Below are 18,787 nucleotides of genomic sequence, written 5' to 3'. Positions count from 1 at the left end.
CTGAGAATCCATCACCCCTGATATTTTCCAAAACCGCATACCTGTTTGAAATGGGGATAGCCACAGAAGACTCCTGCACTAGCTGCCTACCTCTCTTACCTTTTCTGGAGTTAATCCATCTATGTGACTATATCTGCAACTTTTCCCCCTTCCTATAACTGCCATCCACAACACCCCTTGCTCTTGTAATTTCCTCATTGCCTCTAACTGGGTGGGTTTAAACTAGCTCAGCAGGGGGATGGGAACCTGTCTTGCAGTTCCAGTGCACAGGAGGATGAGAGTAAAGAGGACATAGACAGGATTTCACGGTCACAGGAGTGTGTGGCAGACAGCAAGTTGGTTTGTAGTGTGTCCACTTCAATGCCAGAAGTATCCGCAATAAGGAAGGTGAGCTTGCAGCATGGATAGGTACCTGGGACTTCGATGTGGCCATTTCGGAGACATGGATAGAGCAGGGTGAGGAATGGATGTTGCAGGTTCCAGGGTTTAGATCTTTCATTAAAACAGGCAAGGCAGTAAAAGAGGGGGAGGCGTGGCCTTGTTAGTCAAAAGATAGTCTAACGGTGGCTGAGAGAATTTTTGACGAGGTCTCATCTACTGAGGTAGTGTGGACTGAGGTTAGAAACAGAAGAGGAGAGGTCACACTGCTGGGAGTTTTTTATAGGCCTCTGCAAAGTTCCGGGGATGTGGAGGAGAGGATCAGAAAATTGAGGGGGACTTTAACTTCCCCAACATTGACTGGAAATGTGTCGGATGGACTAGTTTTTGTCCAATGTCTGCAGGACAGTTTCCTGACACAATATGTCGAAGGGTCGAACAAGAGGGGAGACCACACTGGATCTGGTGCTTGGTAATAAACCAGGCCAGGTGTTTGATTTAGTTGTAGGTGAGCACTTTGGAGAGAGTGACCATAATTCAGTTATGTTTAGTTTAGCAATGGAAAGGGATAGTACATGCCACAGGGCAAGACTTATACATGGGGGAAGGACAATTATAATGCGATTAGGCAAGACTTCGGAGGCATAGAATGGAATAGCAAAATGCAGGGGATGGGGACAATCGAAATGTGGAGTTAGTTTAAGGAACAGATATTGTGTGTCCTTGAAGGTATGTCCCTGTCAGGCAGGGAAGACATGATAAGGTAAGGGAACTGTGGCTTTCCAAATAAATTGTATCTCTTGTTAAGCAGAAGAGGGAGGCTGATGTGACATTGAAATTAGATGGTTCAGATGAGGCAATGGAGAGTTAAAGATTAGCTAGGAAGGATGTAAAGAGAGAGTTAAGAAGAGCAAGGAGGGGACATGAGCATTCTTTAACATGTAGAATAAAGGAGAAACTTAATCTTTCTATAGGTATGTGAGGAATAAAGGATGACTAGGAATAGGGCCAGTCAAAGACAGAAGTGGGAAGTTGAGTGTGGACCATGTGGAGATCAGAGAGGTGCTAAACAAACATTTCTCATCGGATTTCACGCAGGAAAAGGAGAATATTAGAGAGGAGAAGACTGAGATACGGGCTGTTAGACTAGAAAAGGTTGAGGTTAGTAAAGAGGAGGTATTATCAATTCTAGAAGGTGTGAAAGTAGATACGTCCCCTGTTCTGGATGGGACTTTTCCAAGAATTCTCTGGGAAGCTAGAGAGGAGATGGCCAAGCCTTTGGCCTTTATCATTGAGTTGTCATTGTCTACAGGTTTAGTACCAGAGGACTGGAGGATTGCAAATGTCGTGCCCTTGTACGAGAAGGGCAGTAGAGATGACCCAGGTAATTATAGGCCAGTGAGCCTTACCTCTGCTGTAGGAAATGTTTTGGAAACGATTATAAGAGATAGGATTTATAATCATCTGGCAAGCAACAATTTGATTGGAAATATTCAACATGGATTCGCCAAGAGCAGGTCGTGTCTCATAAACCTGATTGCATTTTTTGAGAAGCTAACCAAGCATGTAAATGAGGGGAGGGCAGTTGACGTGGTGTACATGGACTTCAGTAAAGCTTTTGATAAGGTTCCACATGGTAGGCTGATGGCAAAAATGCAGAGGCATAGAATTGAGGATAATTTAGCAGTTTGGATTAGAAACTGGCTTTCTGTAAAAAAGCAATGAGTTGTGTCTGATGGAAAATATTCAGCCTGGACTCCGGTTACTAGTGGTGTGCCACAAGGATCTGTTTTGGGACCACTGCTGTTTGTCATTTTTATAAATGACCTAGACGCAGGCATAGGTGGATGGGTTAGTAAATTTGCAGATGACACTAAAGTCAGTGGAGTAGTGGACAGTGTGGAAGAATGTTACAGGTTGCAGGGGGACTTGGAGAAACTGCAGAATTGGGCTGAGAGGTGGCAAATGGAGTTCAATGCAGCTAAATGTGAGGTGATGCACTTTGGGAAGAATAACAGGAAGGCAGAATACTGGGTCAATGGAAAGGTTCTTGGTAGTGTGGATGTGCAGAGGAGTCTTGGAGTCCACGTACATAGATCCCTGAAAGTTGCCACCCAGGTGGATAGTGCTGTTAAGAAGGCATACAGTGTGTTAGGTTTCATTGGTAGTGGGATTGAGTTCCAGAGCCACAATATTATACTGCAACTATACAAAACGCTGGTGCAGCTGTACTTGGAATCTTGTGTATAGTTCTGGTCACCCCATTACAGGAAGCATGTGGAAGCATTGGAAAAGGTACAGAGGGGATTTACCAGGATGTTGCCTGGTCTGGAGGGAAGGTCTTTGGAGGAAAGGCTGAGGGACCTAAGTCTGTTCTCATTGGAGAGAAGGCTAAGACGGGATTTAATCGAGACATACAAGATGATCAGAGGATTAGATAGGGTAGACAGTGAAAGTCTTTTTTCGAGGATGATAACATTGGCTTGTACAAGGGGCATAGCTGCAAATTGAGGGGTGATAAATTTAAGACAGATGTCAGAGGCAGGTTCTTTACTCAGAGAGTGGTAAGGGTGTGGAATGCCCTACCTGCCAATGTAGTTAACTCAGCCACATTAGGGAGATTTAAACAATCCTTGGATAAGCACATGCATGATGATGGGATAGTATGGGGAATGGGCTTAGATTGGTTCACAGCTCAACACAACATTGAGGGCCAAAGGGCCTGTTCTGTGCTGTACTGTTCTATGTTCTAACTGTCTCTCCAACCAATCCATTCGATCTGATAGGATTCGCAACCAACGGCATTTATGATGTGGAGATGCCAGTGTTGGACTGAGGTGTACAAAGTTAAAAATCACACAACACCAGGTTATAGTCCAACAGGTTTAATTGGAAGCACTAGCTTTTGGAGCGCTGCTTCTTCCTGATGAAGATCACAACCACCTGATGAAGGAGCGTCGCTCCGAAAGCTAGTGCTTCCAATTAAACCTGTTGGACTATAACCTGGTGTTGTGATTTTTAACTTTGAATGGCATTTATTGCAGATCTGAATAAGGAGCTAGGGCTAGTAGATGTGTTGAGGTGCCTTCACCCCCAGGGTAGAGACTTTACTTTCTACTCTAACCCACTCAAGTGCCATACCAGAATTGATATGTTTTTTGCCCCCTCGACCCTTCTGAATTCCATACTATCTTGTAAAATAGGTAATGTAGCTATTTCTGATCATACCACAGTATATATGGAAGTCAAGATTAGGGATGATGGGATAGGCCCCCAACATTGCCTTATGGATCCCTTCTTATTGAAGGATAGCAAATTTATAAAGTATTTTTCGCAGGAATTCAAAACCTTCTGGGATATGAATTCAGGTACGGCCAGTAACCCATCGATGATGTGGGAGACCATTAAGGCGTATGCTCGAGGCTTAGTCATCTCATACTCTGCGTCTCGGAGAAGACAAAAGGGAGAACAACAGAGCCTACTCGAGGCTCGCTTGAAGGCAGCTGAGATAGCGTATGTTGAGAGGCCCTCCATTACTAAGCTACAAAGATCACAGCCCTTAGGACAGCCTTGAATACCGCACTTACAAAACAGCAAAGAGGGAAATATTATTTGCAAAGCAGAGATTATTTGAATATGGTGACAAGCCTGGCTGATATCTAGCATGGTAAAAACAAGGACTGCAGATGCTGAAAACCAGAATCTAAGTTAGAGTGGTGCTGGAATCACTTAAGAGTGCTGCTCCTTGGATGCTGCCTGACCTGCTGTGCTTTTCCAGCACCACTTTAATCTAGACTCTGATATCCAGCGTACCTTGCTAGAAAGAAAAAGGCTTCCCAAGCCATCACGTCCATTAGAGAAAGTGCTGGTACCCTGACCAATGATGGTAAAAAGATCAATACAGCCTTTAGAAAGTTCTATTTTGAACTGTATAAATCGCAGGACTGTGAGGATAGAACTAAGAAGATGGAATCCTTCTTTAAAAATTTGGCCCTCCTGGGCTTAACCTCGGAGCAGGTGTTGATCTTGAATGCCCCCTTGACAACCAGGAAGTACAGGAGGCGGTGAGGCAGCTTCAGAGTGGCAAAGCGCCTGGACCAGACGAATTCCAGGTTGAGTTCTATAAAGAATTTATAGGGGAACTGGCCGGGCCACTCATAATATGTATAATCACTCACATAGTCAGGGCTGCCTCCCGCCTTCGTTGAGAGAAGCAAATATCTCTCTTATTCTTAAAAAGGGAAAGGCCCCAGAAGATTGCTCATCATAGAGACCCATATCCTTGTTAAATGTGGATGTCAAAATTCTTTCTAAAACGTTAGCATTAAGATTGGAGAGGGTCTTATCATACATCATAAAAGAGGACCAGATGGGGTTTATAAAGGGCCACAGGTCAACTAATAATATTAGAAGGGTCTTAAATGTGAAAGAAGCCTGTCAACAGAGAACAATACTGGGGTTAGCTGTCTCCTTGGACGCAGAGAAGGCATTTGATCAGGTAGAATGGCCATATCTTTTTTATACACTGGAAAGGTTCGGTGTCGGAGAGGTATTGACTAAATGGGTTTCAGTATTATATAATGATCCCAAAGCAGCGGTGATCACCAATGGTTTAAGTTCGGATAGCTCTAGCGTTGGCAGGGGCTGTCACCAGGAAGGTCCTCTCTCACCATTATTATTCACGCTAGTGATTGAACCACTAGCAGAAGCTATACGAACTGACCCTAACATAACGGCTCCGAGGGGTGGATCGGCAAGCACAAAGTTACTCCAAATGCAGGTGATGTCCTCCTCTTCTTAAGTGACCCTTTGATATCCGTGCCCTGTCTAATCCAAGTGATCAATTTATTTGGGATATTTTCAGACTTTACAATTAATTTTGTGAAATCTGAGGCCATGCCGTTGGGAGGCCTTGCCAGTGTATCCAATTTACCGGACGGATCTTGCTTTCCCTTTCGGTGGTTACTAGAAGGTTTTCTGTAATTAGATATTTTTATCACCCCAGTATTTAGTCAGCTGTATAAAGCTAACTTTGTGCACTTATTAGAGAAAATAAGTCAGGACCTTCAAAACTGGGGAGATCTCCCAATATCCTGGTTAGGCAGAGTAGCCCTAGTTAAGATGAATATCCTACCTTGACTTCAATATCCGATGAGGATGTTCCCCGTGATGTTGCCGAGACAGGTATTACGTAAGCTTTACGGTTGACTCGGTTCTTTATTTGGAATCATAGACGGCCCCTAATCAAATTAGAAAAGCTGCAGCTCCCACAGGCAAGGGGAGGACTGGACTTTCCAGACTTTAGGAGGTATCAATTGAGTTCCTTATTATCTTATGTAGCTGATTGATTGTGGGTCACAAGAGACTCAATCTGGTTAGATATTGAGACCTCCCAAGCAAAATGTCCCCTCATCAATCTATTGTTTATGGACAAGATGAGAGCTATTACAGACTATTGTAAAAATCCTATTGTATTAATTACAATTAAAACCTGGAGGATAATGCGACATGATGAGGGTAACCTGCAAAAGAACCTCCCCTTATACTCCTATAGTGGGAACATCGGGATTTCAGCCAGGGCTGACAGGTGCTACATTTAGAACTTGGAAGTCCAGAGGTATCTCCTGCTTGGGAGACCTGTTCAATGGGAAGGTTATGATGTCCTTTGAGCAATTGCACCAGAAGTTTGGACTGCCTAACTGAGACCTTTTACAGTATTTCCAAATATGAGATTATATCCAAAAAAAAACCACGCTGATAATTAATCCCTACAAATTGGATAGGGAAAGGAGAGTACTATGGCCGATGGGGCCCCCCTCGGTCAGTACTCTTTATCACTCATTATAAAATAAAGTATCTAAGGACATGGAATCAAGAATTAGGGTTGGAAATCTCATTAGAAATGTGGGAGGACATCTGGGAAAATGCCAGAAAGATCTCTATTTGTAATAGAATTCAGGCTATTCAATTAAAGATACTCCACAGGGCTCATATAGCACCTGAACAATTCACAAAATTCAAGGCAGGAGCATCCCCAATGTGTCCTAAATGTAAAATAGAAGTTGGCACTGTCACCCATTGTCTATGGACATGCCATAAGATCCACAGGCATTGGGGCAAAGCAGCGAATGCCTTGACAGAGATCTTGGGTATGGATCTCGGTTCTTCAGATTTTCCCTCCCTGGATGTGTACAAGAGGAAATTATTCTCCAGCTTTCTTTTTGTGCAAGGCAAAATATTTTTGTGAATTGGGTAGCTGAAGGCCCTCCAGGACTTTCAAACTGGCACAGGTTAGTCACGGAATATATCCCCCTCGGCTTCCTCACAAATGTGGTGCACCAAAAAACTGAATTATTCTATAAAACATGGCAGCCCTTTTTGAACTACATCGACACAGATATTTTGGCCAAACTGTCCAGGGCTTTTGTCGAGCTGTGGTTATGGTTCTGGCAGGTGCGGGGACTCTTGGGAGGAGGAATCCCGTATAAATACTGGTTTTATTATGACTTGATGTAAATCTATTTTGAGCATGTGTCTAGTTATTTACTTATTTCGTTGTTTATTGCTAGTAATGTATGATATTCTATTTTATGTTTTGGTTGTTTGTAGGATAGATTAGTAGCTAGTGGGGTTTTTCGTTTTTTTTTGGTTATTATTTTATTCTCTTATTTATTTAATTTTATATTGATGTTTATACTTGTATTACTTTTGTAATTTTGTAAAAAATCTTAAAAATTGTCTTTTTTCAATAAAAATGCCTATTAAAAAAAAGTACTTGAACTATGGTATTCCCAGTCAATATTTGGAAAGTTAAAGTTCCCATAACAACTACCCTGTTACTCTCGCTCCTATTGAGAATCATCTTTGCTATCATTTCCTCTACATCTCTGGGCCTATTCAGAGTCCTGTAGAAAACTCCCAACAGGGTGACCACTCCTTTCCTGTTTCTAACCTCAGCCCATACTACCTCAGTAGATGAATCCTGTAAAGTCCTTTCTGCCACCGTAATACTGTCCTTGACTAACAATGCCACACTCCCCCTCTTTTACCATCTTCCCTGTTCTTACTGAAACATCTAAATCCCTGAATCTGCAACAACCATTCCTGTCCCTGATCTATCCATGTCTCTGAAATGGCCACAACATCAAAGTCCCAGGCACTAACCCATGCTGCAAGTTCACCCACCTTATTCCAGATGCTCCTGGCATTGAAATAGACACACAAATTTACTGTTGCAATGTAGCAATGCAGCAGCTAATTCAAGCACAGCAAGAATTTATAACATAGAACATAGAACAGTACAGCACAGTACAGGCCCTTCAGCCCTCAAAGTTGTGTTGGCTACTTCCTGAGTCCTTCCTGGACACACCTGACAAAATCTGCTTCATCCAAACTATTTGAACTAAGTTGGTTCCAATCAATATGAGGGAAGTTAAAGTCACCCATGACAACAACCCTGTTACTTCTGCATCTTTCCAAAATCTGCCTCCCAATCTACTTCTCCGTGTCTCTGCTGCTATTGGAGGGTCTGTAGAAAACTCCCAATAAGGTGACTGCTCCTTTCCTATTTCTGCCTTCCACCCATACTGACCCTGTAAACAAACCTTCCTCGACGACCTCCCTTTCTGCAGCTGTGATAATATCCCTGATTAGCAATGCCACTCCTCCACCTCTTTTATCTCCCTCCCTATTCCTTCTGAAACATCTCAACCCTGGAACATCCAACAATCATTCCTGTCCCTGTGATATCCAAGTCTCCGTAATGGCCACAACATCGTAACTCCAAGTACTGATCCATGCTCTAAGTTCATCACCCTTATTCCTGACACTTCTTGTATTAAAATAGACACATCAACCCATCACACTGACTGCAACTTTGCCCCATCACCTGTCTATCCTTCCTCACAGACTCTCTGCACGCTGTATCTGCCTGTTCACCAGCTACCCTTCCTCTGATCCATAGCTCCGGTTCCCATCGCCCTGCCAATCTAGTTTAAACCCTCCCTAAGAGCTGTAGCAAACCTCCTGCCCAGGATATTGGGGCCCCTCTATTTCAGATGCAACCCATTCACTTTGTAGAGGTCCCACTTTCCCCAGAAGGTATCCCAATGATCCACATATCTGAAGCTCTCCCTCTTGTATCAGCCCTGCAGCCATGTGTTCAGCAGCACTCGCTCTCTATTTCCAACCTCACTAGCCTGTGGCACCAGTAACAATCCCGAGGTTACAGTTGATGGGGCGCCACGGTGGCTAAGTGGTTAGCACTGCTGCCTTACAGCACCAGGGTCCCAGGTTCAAATCTGTCTGTGTGGAGTTTGTACATTCTCCCCGTGTCTGCGTGGGTTTCCTCTGGGTGCTCCGATTTCCTTCCACACTCCAAAGATGTGCAGATCAGGTGAATTGGCCATGCTAAACTGCTTGTAGTATTAGGTGCATTATTCAGAGGGAAATGGGTCTGGGTGGGTTACTCTTCAGAGGGTCGGTTGGGCCGAAGGGCCTATTTCCACACTGTCGGGAATCTAATCTACTCTGCTCTACTTGTCCTGCCTTTTAACTTCCAACCTAGCTCCCTATATTCACCCCTCAAGTCCTCATCCCTTTTCCTACCAATGTCATTGGTTCCGATGTGTACCACAACTTCTGACTGCTCACACTCCCCCTGAGTCATCCTGTAGACTCGATCTGAGACATCCCTTCCTTGGCACACAGGAAGCAACACACCATCTGGAAGTCTCATTCACAACCACAGAGTCTCCTGTTTGATCCTCTCACCATCGAATCTCCTGTCACTATCGCTCTCCTATTCTCCCCCCTTGCCTTCTGAGGCTCAGTGTCAGAGACCAGGCCGCTGTGGCTTTCCCCTAGTAGGTTGAACCCCCCAACAGTATCCAAAACAGTGTACATGATGTGGAGGTGCTAGTGTTGGACTGGGGTGGACTTATTATTGATGGGAACAGCCATATGGGGGTCCCTGCACACTCTGCCTACTCCCTTTCCTTCTCCTGACGGTCACCCAGCTACCTTTATCCTGTAACTTAGGTGTGACTAACTCCCTATAACTGTTCTCTATCACCCCCTCAGCCTCCTAAAGGATCCAACGTTCATCCGGCTCCAGCAACAGCCCACAAGCAGCAAAGTGATACTGAACAAACTCCTGTTTCGGAGATGTTGAGTAAGGGATTAGTCTTGGTTTTAGGACACCAGCACAATTGAATCTTTTGCACTCTTCCAAGAGACTAGTCATGGATTACACATTGAGTACGTTCAGTCTGAAGTCAATAGATTATTCAATTCAATAGGAATATTTGTAAGGAGCCAGAGCAGAAATGTGTGATTGATTTCGAAGATTAGCCACACAGATGCTAGAATTAGGAACAGGAGTAGGTCACTCAGCCTCTGAGATTGCTCTGCCATTCACTAAGATCATGACTGGTCTGATTACTCCACATTGCTGCCAATCCATATTGTCACCCCTTCCTTATCAAGAATATATCTACCTCTGCCTTAAACATATTCCACAACACCAGGTTATAGTCCAACAGATTTATTTGGAAACACTAGCTTTTGGAGCACTGCTCCTTCATCAGGTAGCTGTGCCACAGGACCATAAGACACAGAATTTATAGCAAAAGGTTACAGTGCCATGCAACCAAAATTATACAGTGAACAAGGCTGAAAATGTGTTGCTGGAAAAGTGCAGCAGGTCAGGCAGCATCCAGGGAACAGGAGAATCGACGTTTAGGGCATAAGCCCTTCTTCAGGACTCTGCCTACTGTTCAGTATCACTTTGCTGCTTGTGGGCTGTTGCTGGAGCCGGATGAACGTTGGATCCTTTAGGAGGCTGAGGGGGTGATAGAGAACAGTTATAGGGAGTTAGTCACACCTAAGTTACAGGATAAAGGGAGCTGGGTGACCATCAGGAGAGGGAAAGGGATTAGGCAGAGTCCTGAAGAAGGGCTTATGCCCGAAACGTCGATTCTCCTGTTCCCTGGATGCTGCCTGACCTGCTGCGCTTTTCCAGCAACACATTTTCAGCTCTGATCTCCAGCATCTGCAGACCTCACTTTCTCCTCTATACAGTGAACAAACCTAGATTATTGTTAAGTCTTCCATTGTTAGATTGGGTTGCAGGTTTTGGTTCATTAATATGTCAATCCCAGAACTTCTTTCCAGTCACATTCCTGAGATAACTTAAAGTTTTATAAAACAAGGTGAGATCTGAGCTCAGATAATGCATTAAAGGAGTGAGGTTAAAGTCTGTCTGTATCCCAATCTTGAGTTAGACTGGTTCTATTTCCAAAGTGGAATTTACAAAATATTACATGGACTGACTGCCTGCAAATTGTGCACTTTATGAGCAAAATAGAATGTATCTGTAAATATAATTCTGCAAATGCAAATTCACCCCAGAGACTTACATGTGTGTATGCGTGCATGAGGGAGAGAGAGAGTCTGAGTGTCTGTATCTGAGTGTGTGCATGTGAGTTTGAGTGCGCGTGAGAGAGTGTGTGTTTGCATGTGCGTGTGCTTGACAAAGTGTGTGTGTGTGCGTGTGTGAGAAAGCATATGTATGAGAGAGGGTCTGTGTGAGTGTGAGAGTCAGTAAGAATGCGTCTGTGTGTGTAGTGCAGTGGGGTCACCCGTAGTGTGACATGAACCCAAGGTCCAGGTTAAGGCCATCCCCATTGGTACCAAACTTGGCTATCAGCTCTGCTTGGCCACTCTACATTGTTGCGTATCCTGAAGTGAGTCTTGGAGGATGGTCACCCGAAGATCCGAGGCCAAATAGAACATAGATAGAACATAGAACAATACAGCACAGAACAGGCCCTTCGGCCCACGATGTTGTGCCGAACTTCTAACCTAGATTAAGTACCCATCCATGTACCTATCCAAATGCCGCTTAAAGGTCACCAATGATTCCGACTCCACCACTCCCACGGGCAGCGCATTCCATGCCCCCACCACTCTCTGGGTAAAGAACCCACCCCTGACATCTCCCCTATACCTTCCACCCTTCACCTTAAATTTATGTCCCCTTGTAACACTCTGTTGTACCCGGGGAAAAAGTTTCTGACTGTCTACACTATCTATTCCTCTGATCATCTTATAAACCTCTATCAAGTCACCCCTCATCCTTCGCCGTTCCAACGAGAAAAGGCCGAGAACTCTCAACCTATCCTCGTACGACTTCCTCTCCATTCCAGGCAACATCCTGGTAAATCTTCTCTGGAACCTCTCCAAAGCTTCCACATCTTTCCTATAGTGAGGCGACCAGAACTGCACACAGTACTCCAACTGTGGCCTAACCAAAGTCCTGTACAGCTGCAACATCACTTCACGACTCTTGAATTCAATCCCTCTGCTAATGAACGATAATACTCCATAGGCCTTCTTACAAACTCTATCCACCTGAGTGGCAACCTTCAAAGATCTATGTACATAGACCCCAAGATCCCTCTGTTCCTCCACCTGACTAAGAACCCTACCATTAACCCTGTATTCCGCATTCCTATTTGTCCTTCCGAAATGGACGACCTCACACTTGGCAGGGTTGAACTCCATCTGCCACTCCTCAGCCCAGCTCTGCATCATATCTAAGTCCCTCTGCAGCCGACAACAGCCCTCCTCACTGTCCACAACTCCACCTATCTTCGTATCATCTGCAAATTTACTGACCCACCCTTCGACTCCCTCATCTAAGTCATTAATAAAAATTACAAACAGCAGAGGACCCAGAACTGATCCCTGCGGAACTCCACTTGTAACTGGGCTCCAGGCTGAATATTTACCATCTACCACCACTCTCTGCCTTCGACCGGTTAGCCAGTTTTCTATCCAATTGGCCAAATTTCCCTCTATCCCATGCCTCCTGACTTTCCGCATAAGCCTACCATGGGGAACCTTATCAAATGCCTTACTAAAATCCATGTACACTACATCCACTGCTCTTCCCTCATCCACATGCTTGGTCACCTCCTCGAAGAATTCAATAAGACTTGTAAGGCAAGACCTACCCTTCACAAATCCGTGCTGGCTGTCCCTAATCAAGCAGTGTCTTTCCAGATACTCATAAATCCTATCCCTCAGTACCCTTTCCATTACTTTGCCTACCACAGAAGTAAGACTAACAGGCCTGTAATTCCCGGGGTTATCCCTATTCCCTTTTTTGAACAGGGGCACAACATTCGCTACTCTCCAGTCCCCTGGTACCACCCCCGTTGCCAGTGAAGACGAGAAGATCATTGCCAACGGTACTGCAATTTCCTCTCTTGCTTCCCACATAATCCTAGGATATATCCCGTCAGGCCCGGGAGACTTGTCTATCCTCAAGGTGTTCAAAATGTCCAACACATCTTCCTTTCTAACAGGTATCTCTTCTAGCTTACCAGTCCATTTCACACTCTCCTCTTCTACAATACGGTCCCTCTCGTTCGTAAATACTGAAGAGAAGTACTTGTTCAAGACCTCTCCTATCTCTTCCGACTCAATACACAGTCTCCCACTACTGTCCTTGATCGGACCTACCCTCGTTCTCGTCATTCTCAGGTTTCTCACATACGCATAAAATGCCTTGGGGTTATCCTTGATCCTATCCGCCAACGATTTTTCATGCCCTCTCTTAGCTCTCCTAATCCCTTTCTTCAGGTCCCTTCTGGCTATCCTGTATCCCTCCACTGCTCTGTCTGAATCCTGTTTCCTCAACCTTATGTAAGCCTCCTTCTTCCTCTTTACCAGACATTCAACCTCTCTCGTCAACCAAGGCTCCCTCACACGACCATTTCTTTCCTGCCTGATAGGTACATACATATCATGGACACGTCGTATCTGCTCTTTGAAAAAGTTCCACATTTCCACCACATCCTTCCCTGACAGCCTATGCTCCCAACGTATGCTCCTCAAATCCTCCCTTCCCCCAATTATAAAATCTACCTTGTTGTGCGCACCTATCTCTCTCCATAACCAAGGTGAAAGTCACAGAATTGTGGTCACCATCACCAAAATGTTCACCCACTAACAAGCCCACCACTTGTCCTGGTTCATTACCGAGTACCAAATCCAATATGGCCTCCCCTCTGGTTGGACAATCTACATACTGCGTTAGAAAAGCTTCCTGGACATACTGCACAAACACCGCCCCATCCAATCTACTTGATCTAAAGAGCTTCCAATCAATATTTGGGAAGTTGAAGTCGCCCATGACTACGACCCTGTGGCTTCTGCACCTTTCCAAAATCAAAATGTCTCGGACCGTTGAAGTGTTCCCCAACTGGGAAGGAACACCCCTGTCTGGCCATTACAGTATGGTGTCCATACATCCGTCATCATACTGTCTGCTTGGTCTCGCCAATGTACCATTCCTCGGGCCATCCTTGCCTGCAGCATATGAGATAGACAACATTGACTGAATCATACTCTCAGGGAAATGTTATTGACTTGCAGAATCACATCTAAACGTTGGACACTGTGCTGTGATACCCACTCAAGGAGGTCACACACATCTGCACTGCAACAACAGGTCACAACAACTTACAGCTGATACCACAGAGAGTCAGTATCCACCCAAAATACAGGGGAAGACACCAGCAACAAACCAGAACATCGTGTGTCAGGGGGCAGAGGTGAGTGCTGTGGCCACCAGTAAAGAGCAGGTGCTGGAGAAGCTGAAGGTGAATAAATCACCCAGCCCAGATGGACTACATCCCCAGAGTTCAGAAGGAGGTTGCTGAGGAGATTGTAGGGGATCTTTCAGGAGTCACTGGCATCAGGGAGGGTCCCAGAGGACTGCAAATGGCTAATGTAACAGACCTGTTTAAGAAGGAAGGGAGGCAGAAGACAGGAAACTATAGATCAGTTAGCCTGACCTCAGTCATTGGTAAGATTTTAGAGTCCATTATTAAGGGTGAGATTGAGGAGTACTTGGAAGTATATGCTAAAATAGGGCGGAGTCAGTAGGGCTTTGTTAAGAGGAGGTTCTGCCTGATATATCTATTAGAATTCTTTGAGGAGGTAATGAGTAAGTTAGACAAAGGAGAGCCAGTGGATGTGATGTATTTGGATGTCCAGAAGGCCTTTGACAAGGTGCTGCACACGAGGCTGCTAAACAAGATAAGCCCTTGGTGTTAGGGGCAAGGTATTGGTGTTGATAGGGGATTGGCTGACTGGTGAAAGGCAGAGAGTGGGGATACTGGGATGGCAGCTTTCAAGGTGACAGCTGGTGACTAGTGGAGTTCCACAGGGGCCAGTGTTGGGGTCATAACTATTCACGTTATACATTAATGATCTGAACAAAGGAATTAGGGCATTGTTGCTTCATTTGGAGATGACACAAAGATAGGTGGAAGGACAGGTTGTATTGAGGAAGTAGGGAGGTTACAAACAGACTTGGACAGGTGAGGAGATTGGGCAAAGAAATGGCAGATGGAATGCAATGGGGGAAAGTGTTTGGTTATGCACTTTGGTAGGAAGAATAAAAGGCTTACACTAAATTCTAGAGCTTAAAAATGTGTTGCTGGAAAAGCGCAGCAGGTCAGGCAGTATCAAAGGAGCAGGAAAATCGACGTTTCGGGCATAAGCTCATTCTTCAGGGATTCCTGAAGAAGGGCTTATGCCCGAAACGTCGATTCTCCTGATCTCCAGCATCTGCAGACCTCACTTTCTCCTGAGACTAATTTCTAAACATGGAAAGGTTTTAGAAATCTGAAGGTTAACATGCAAGTTCATTCGGCAGTTAGGAAGGCAAATGCAATGTTAACATTCATTTCAAGAGAGTTAGAATACAAGAGCGGTGATGTCCTGTTGAGGCTATGTAAGGTTCTGGTCAGACCGCATTTGGAATATTGTGAGCAGTTTCAGGCCTAGTATCTAAGGAAGGATGTGCCAGCAATGGAAGGGGGACCAGGGGGGTTTACAAAAATGATCCTAGGGATAAAAGGCTTGTCTTATGAGCAGTGATTGAGAACTCTGGGTCAGTTCTTGATGAAGTTTAGAAGGATGAGGGGGGATCTAATTGAAACTTACAGAATACTGAGAGGCCTTGATAGAGTGGATGTGGAGATGTTTCCACTGGTAGGAGAGACTAGGACCTGAGGGCACAGCCTCAGGATGGGGAGAAGGCACGAAAATGGAGTTGAGAAACATAGCAGCCATGATCAAATGGCAGAATGGAGTTGATGGGACGAATAGCCTAATTCTGTTCCTCTGTCTTCTGGCTCTGTGATCCAGGGATTTGTCATCCCTCAATTCCAACAGTTTACTCAGTCCCACTTCTTTTGTGACTGTAATGTTCTTGACTTCTTCCCTCTTTTCCATTTCCTGATTTGAAACTATTTCTGGGATGTTGAAACAGGCTGAATGGGCAGAATGGCCTCCTCCCACACCTATTTCTTATCAAGTCGTAGAATTGTACAGCACACAGAAACAGAGCCAACCAGGTTTCCAAAACAGAACAAATCCCATTTGCCTGCATTTGGCCCATATCCCTCTAAACCTTTCCCATCCATGTACCCTCTAACTGTATTTTAAATGTTGTAACCATATCTGCCTCTACCATTTCCTCTGGTAGTTCATTCCATACATGGACCATTCCACTCTCCGTTTGAAAAGGTTGCCTTCAGGACCTTTTCCCTCTCACCTTAAATCTGTGCCCTCTAGTTTTGGGCTCCCCCACCCTAGTAAAAAGACCTTGGCTGTTCACCTTATCTGTGTCCCTCATGTTTTTAAAAACCTCAAAAGGTCACCCCTCAGCCTCTGACACTCCAGGGGAAAAAGCCCCAGCCTATTCAGCCTCTCTCAGTATCTCAAACCCTCCAGTCCTGGCAACATCCTTGTAAATCATTTCTGCACCCTTTCAAGTTTCACAACAACTTTCTTATAGAACAGCGACCACGTCCTATACAGCTGATACATACATCCTAACTCCTGTACTAAATATTCTGATCAATAAAGGCAAGCATGCCAAATTCCTTATTCACCATCCTGACTACTGCGATTCCACCACTTTGGATCAAGATTCAACTGTTTGATGGGGTCCTTTTCGAAAGATAGCAAATGCATTCACACAAAGACCTCATCTGAAGATAAATGTTAATGATGCAGAGGCTTCACAAACACGTGCATTTAGAGGGATATTTTATGAAACAGATGTTATTGTACAGCCACAGGCTCTGGTTCTGTAACCAGCTCCTTTCTCTAATTAGTTTAAATCCCTCCCTACTCTCTCTCCCGCGAAACCTGGCGGATTTATTTGATATTTTGCCGCAACGAAAGCAATTTCTCTGGGGACAGACTCCAGTTTCTCTCCGGGAACCATCTGCTTCCTGTGAGGAGAGAGGGGATGGTGGGTAGGTGCAGCACAGAGAAATGGGCTGGCAGGGGTAGAGAGGAGAAAGTAGGGTAGGGGAGGAAGAGAGAAGGGTGGGAGACCGGGTGGAGATGAGGGGGCTGAGGAGAGATGGTGTAGTAGAGAGTACTGGAAGAGAGGGGGGCTGGGGATAGTGAGAGGGGGTACAGAGAGTGGGAGGTAGAGTGAGAGATAGAGTGGGTGGGGAGAGTAAATGAGAGATGGAGTGGGGACAGCTAGGAGGCAAGGGAGTGGGGGAGAGAGAAGTGAGGGGGAGGAAGGTTGGGGCAAGGAGAGAATGGAGATGGTGAAGAAAGAGTTGGAAGCGGGAATGGGGGCAAGGAGAAATCGAAGGGCAGAGAGGTCTGGGTGTATGAGGTTTGGGGCTGTTATTGTATATGATCGTGTGCCGGTATCTGTAGGTAATGTATGGATCTATACAGTAAGGTATACGATGAAGCCACTTCTTTGAATCTCTCCTCCCGCCCAGGACCGCGCCAAAGGAACCCGGAAGTGAGCTGCCACTAGAAGTTCATTGGTCAACTGTCTGGAATGTATCCCCCGTCTCCCGCACCCATTGGCTACTCACCATCTGACGTCTATTGGAACCTCTCAGCGCGCCAGAAACTGAGAGCCCGGCGCCTCCCGGAGCCCAGACCCACAGAGAGAGGGAGAGGGAGGGAGAGACCCACAGAGAGAGGGAGAGAGAGACAGACAGGGGGAGAGAGAGAGAGATCCACAGAGAGAGACAGACAGGGAGAGAGAGAGAGATCCACAGAGAGAGGGGGAGAGAGAGAGAGAGATCCACAGAGAGAGGGGGAGAGAGATCCACAGAGAGAGGGGGAGAGAGAGAGAGAGATCCACAGAGAGAGGGAGAGAGAGACAGACAGGGAGAGAGAGAGAGATCCACAGAGAGAGGGGGAGAGAGAGAGAGATCCACAGAGAGAGGGAGAGAGACAGACAGGGAGAGAGAGAGAGATCCACAGAGAGAGGGGGAGAGAGACAGACAGGGAGAGAGAGAGAGATCCACAGAGAGAGGGGAGAGAGAGAGAGATCCACAGAGAGAGGGAGAGAGACAGACAGGGAGAGAGAGAGAGAGAGAGAGATCCACAGAGAGAGGGAGAGGGAGGGAGAGAGAGAGACCCACAGAGAGAGGGAGAGGGAGGGAGAGAGAGAGAGAGAGAGACCCACAGAGAGAGGGAGAGGGAGGGAGAGAGAGAGACCCACAGAGAGAGGGAGAGGGAGGGAGAGAGAGAGAGAGAGAGACCCACAGAGAGAGGGAGAGGGAGGGAGAGAGACAGACAGGGGGAGAGAGAGAGAGACCCACAGAGAGAGGGAGAGAGACCCACAGAGAGAGGGAGAGAGACAGACAGACAGGGGGAGAGAGAGAGAGATCCACAGAGGGAGAGAGACAGACAGGGAGAGAGAGAGAGACCCACAGAGAGAGGGAGAGAGAGATAGACCCACAGAGAGAGGGACGGACAGACAGACAGGGAGAGAGAAAGGGAGAGATAGAGAGAAAGACCCACAGAGAGAGGACAGGGATAGAGAGAGAGAAAGAGACAGAGACCCAGAGAGAGAGGGATAGAGGGAGAGAAAGAGACGTAGAGGGAGACCCACAGACAGAAGGAGGGAGGGAGACAGTCACATCTACAGGGAGAGGCGGAGACAGAGAGGGATTGACCCACAGAAAAGGGGGATCGAGAGACACAGAGACGGAGAGAGAAACGCGGTTAGATAGAGAGGGACAGAGAGAGAATTCAGGGAGAGAAAGGGGTGACAGGTAGACAGGAGGAGAGGGAGGGATAGGGACGGAAGGGGATAGGGAAAGACAGACAGGGGGTAGGGGAGAAAGGAGGACAGATAGGGGAATGGAGACGGGGAGACAGGAATAGGGGGGGGGGGGGGGATTAGGCAAAGCGTGGGGAGAGAGAGAGAAAGTGACAGGGCTAGAGAGAGGGTTCGGGGAAATGGTGAACGGTATGCAGCCACTGAGAGTGGTTTTCCAGTGAGTTAGAAATCCGGCTGAGCACTGGGAAGTGACTGTCGGTGAGTGTCCAGAATATC

The 18,787-nt window shown here is 46.0% G+C and overlaps 1 protein-coding gene across 1 annotated transcript in view; it reads left to right on the top strand.

Annotated features, from left to right (window-relative positions):
* Positions 1–3,769: 3,769 nt before the first annotated feature.
* LOC122559362 (transcription factor E2F7-like) overlaps positions 3,770–18,787 on the top strand; it is a 67,036-nt gene continuing 52,018 nt past the window's right edge. The window contains exon 1 of the mRNA XM_087997548.1: positions 3,770–3,891. Within this exon, the coding sequence (XP_087853674.1) occupies positions 3,770–3,891 (122 nt within the window). The remainder of the gene's footprint in view (positions 3,892–18,787) is intronic.

This window comes from Chiloscyllium plagiosum, unplaced genomic scaffold, assembly GCF_037043375.1.
Source record: "Chiloscyllium plagiosum isolate Xiang-an unplaced genomic scaffold, Cpla_swu_hap1 HiC_scaffold_19, whole genome shotgun sequence".
NCBI lineage: Eukaryota > Metazoa > Chordata > Chondrichthyes > Orectolobiformes > Hemiscylliidae > Chiloscyllium > Chiloscyllium plagiosum.
The sequence above is the reverse complement of the archived record's forward strand: the minus strand, read 5'-3'. Positions and strand labels throughout refer to the sequence as shown.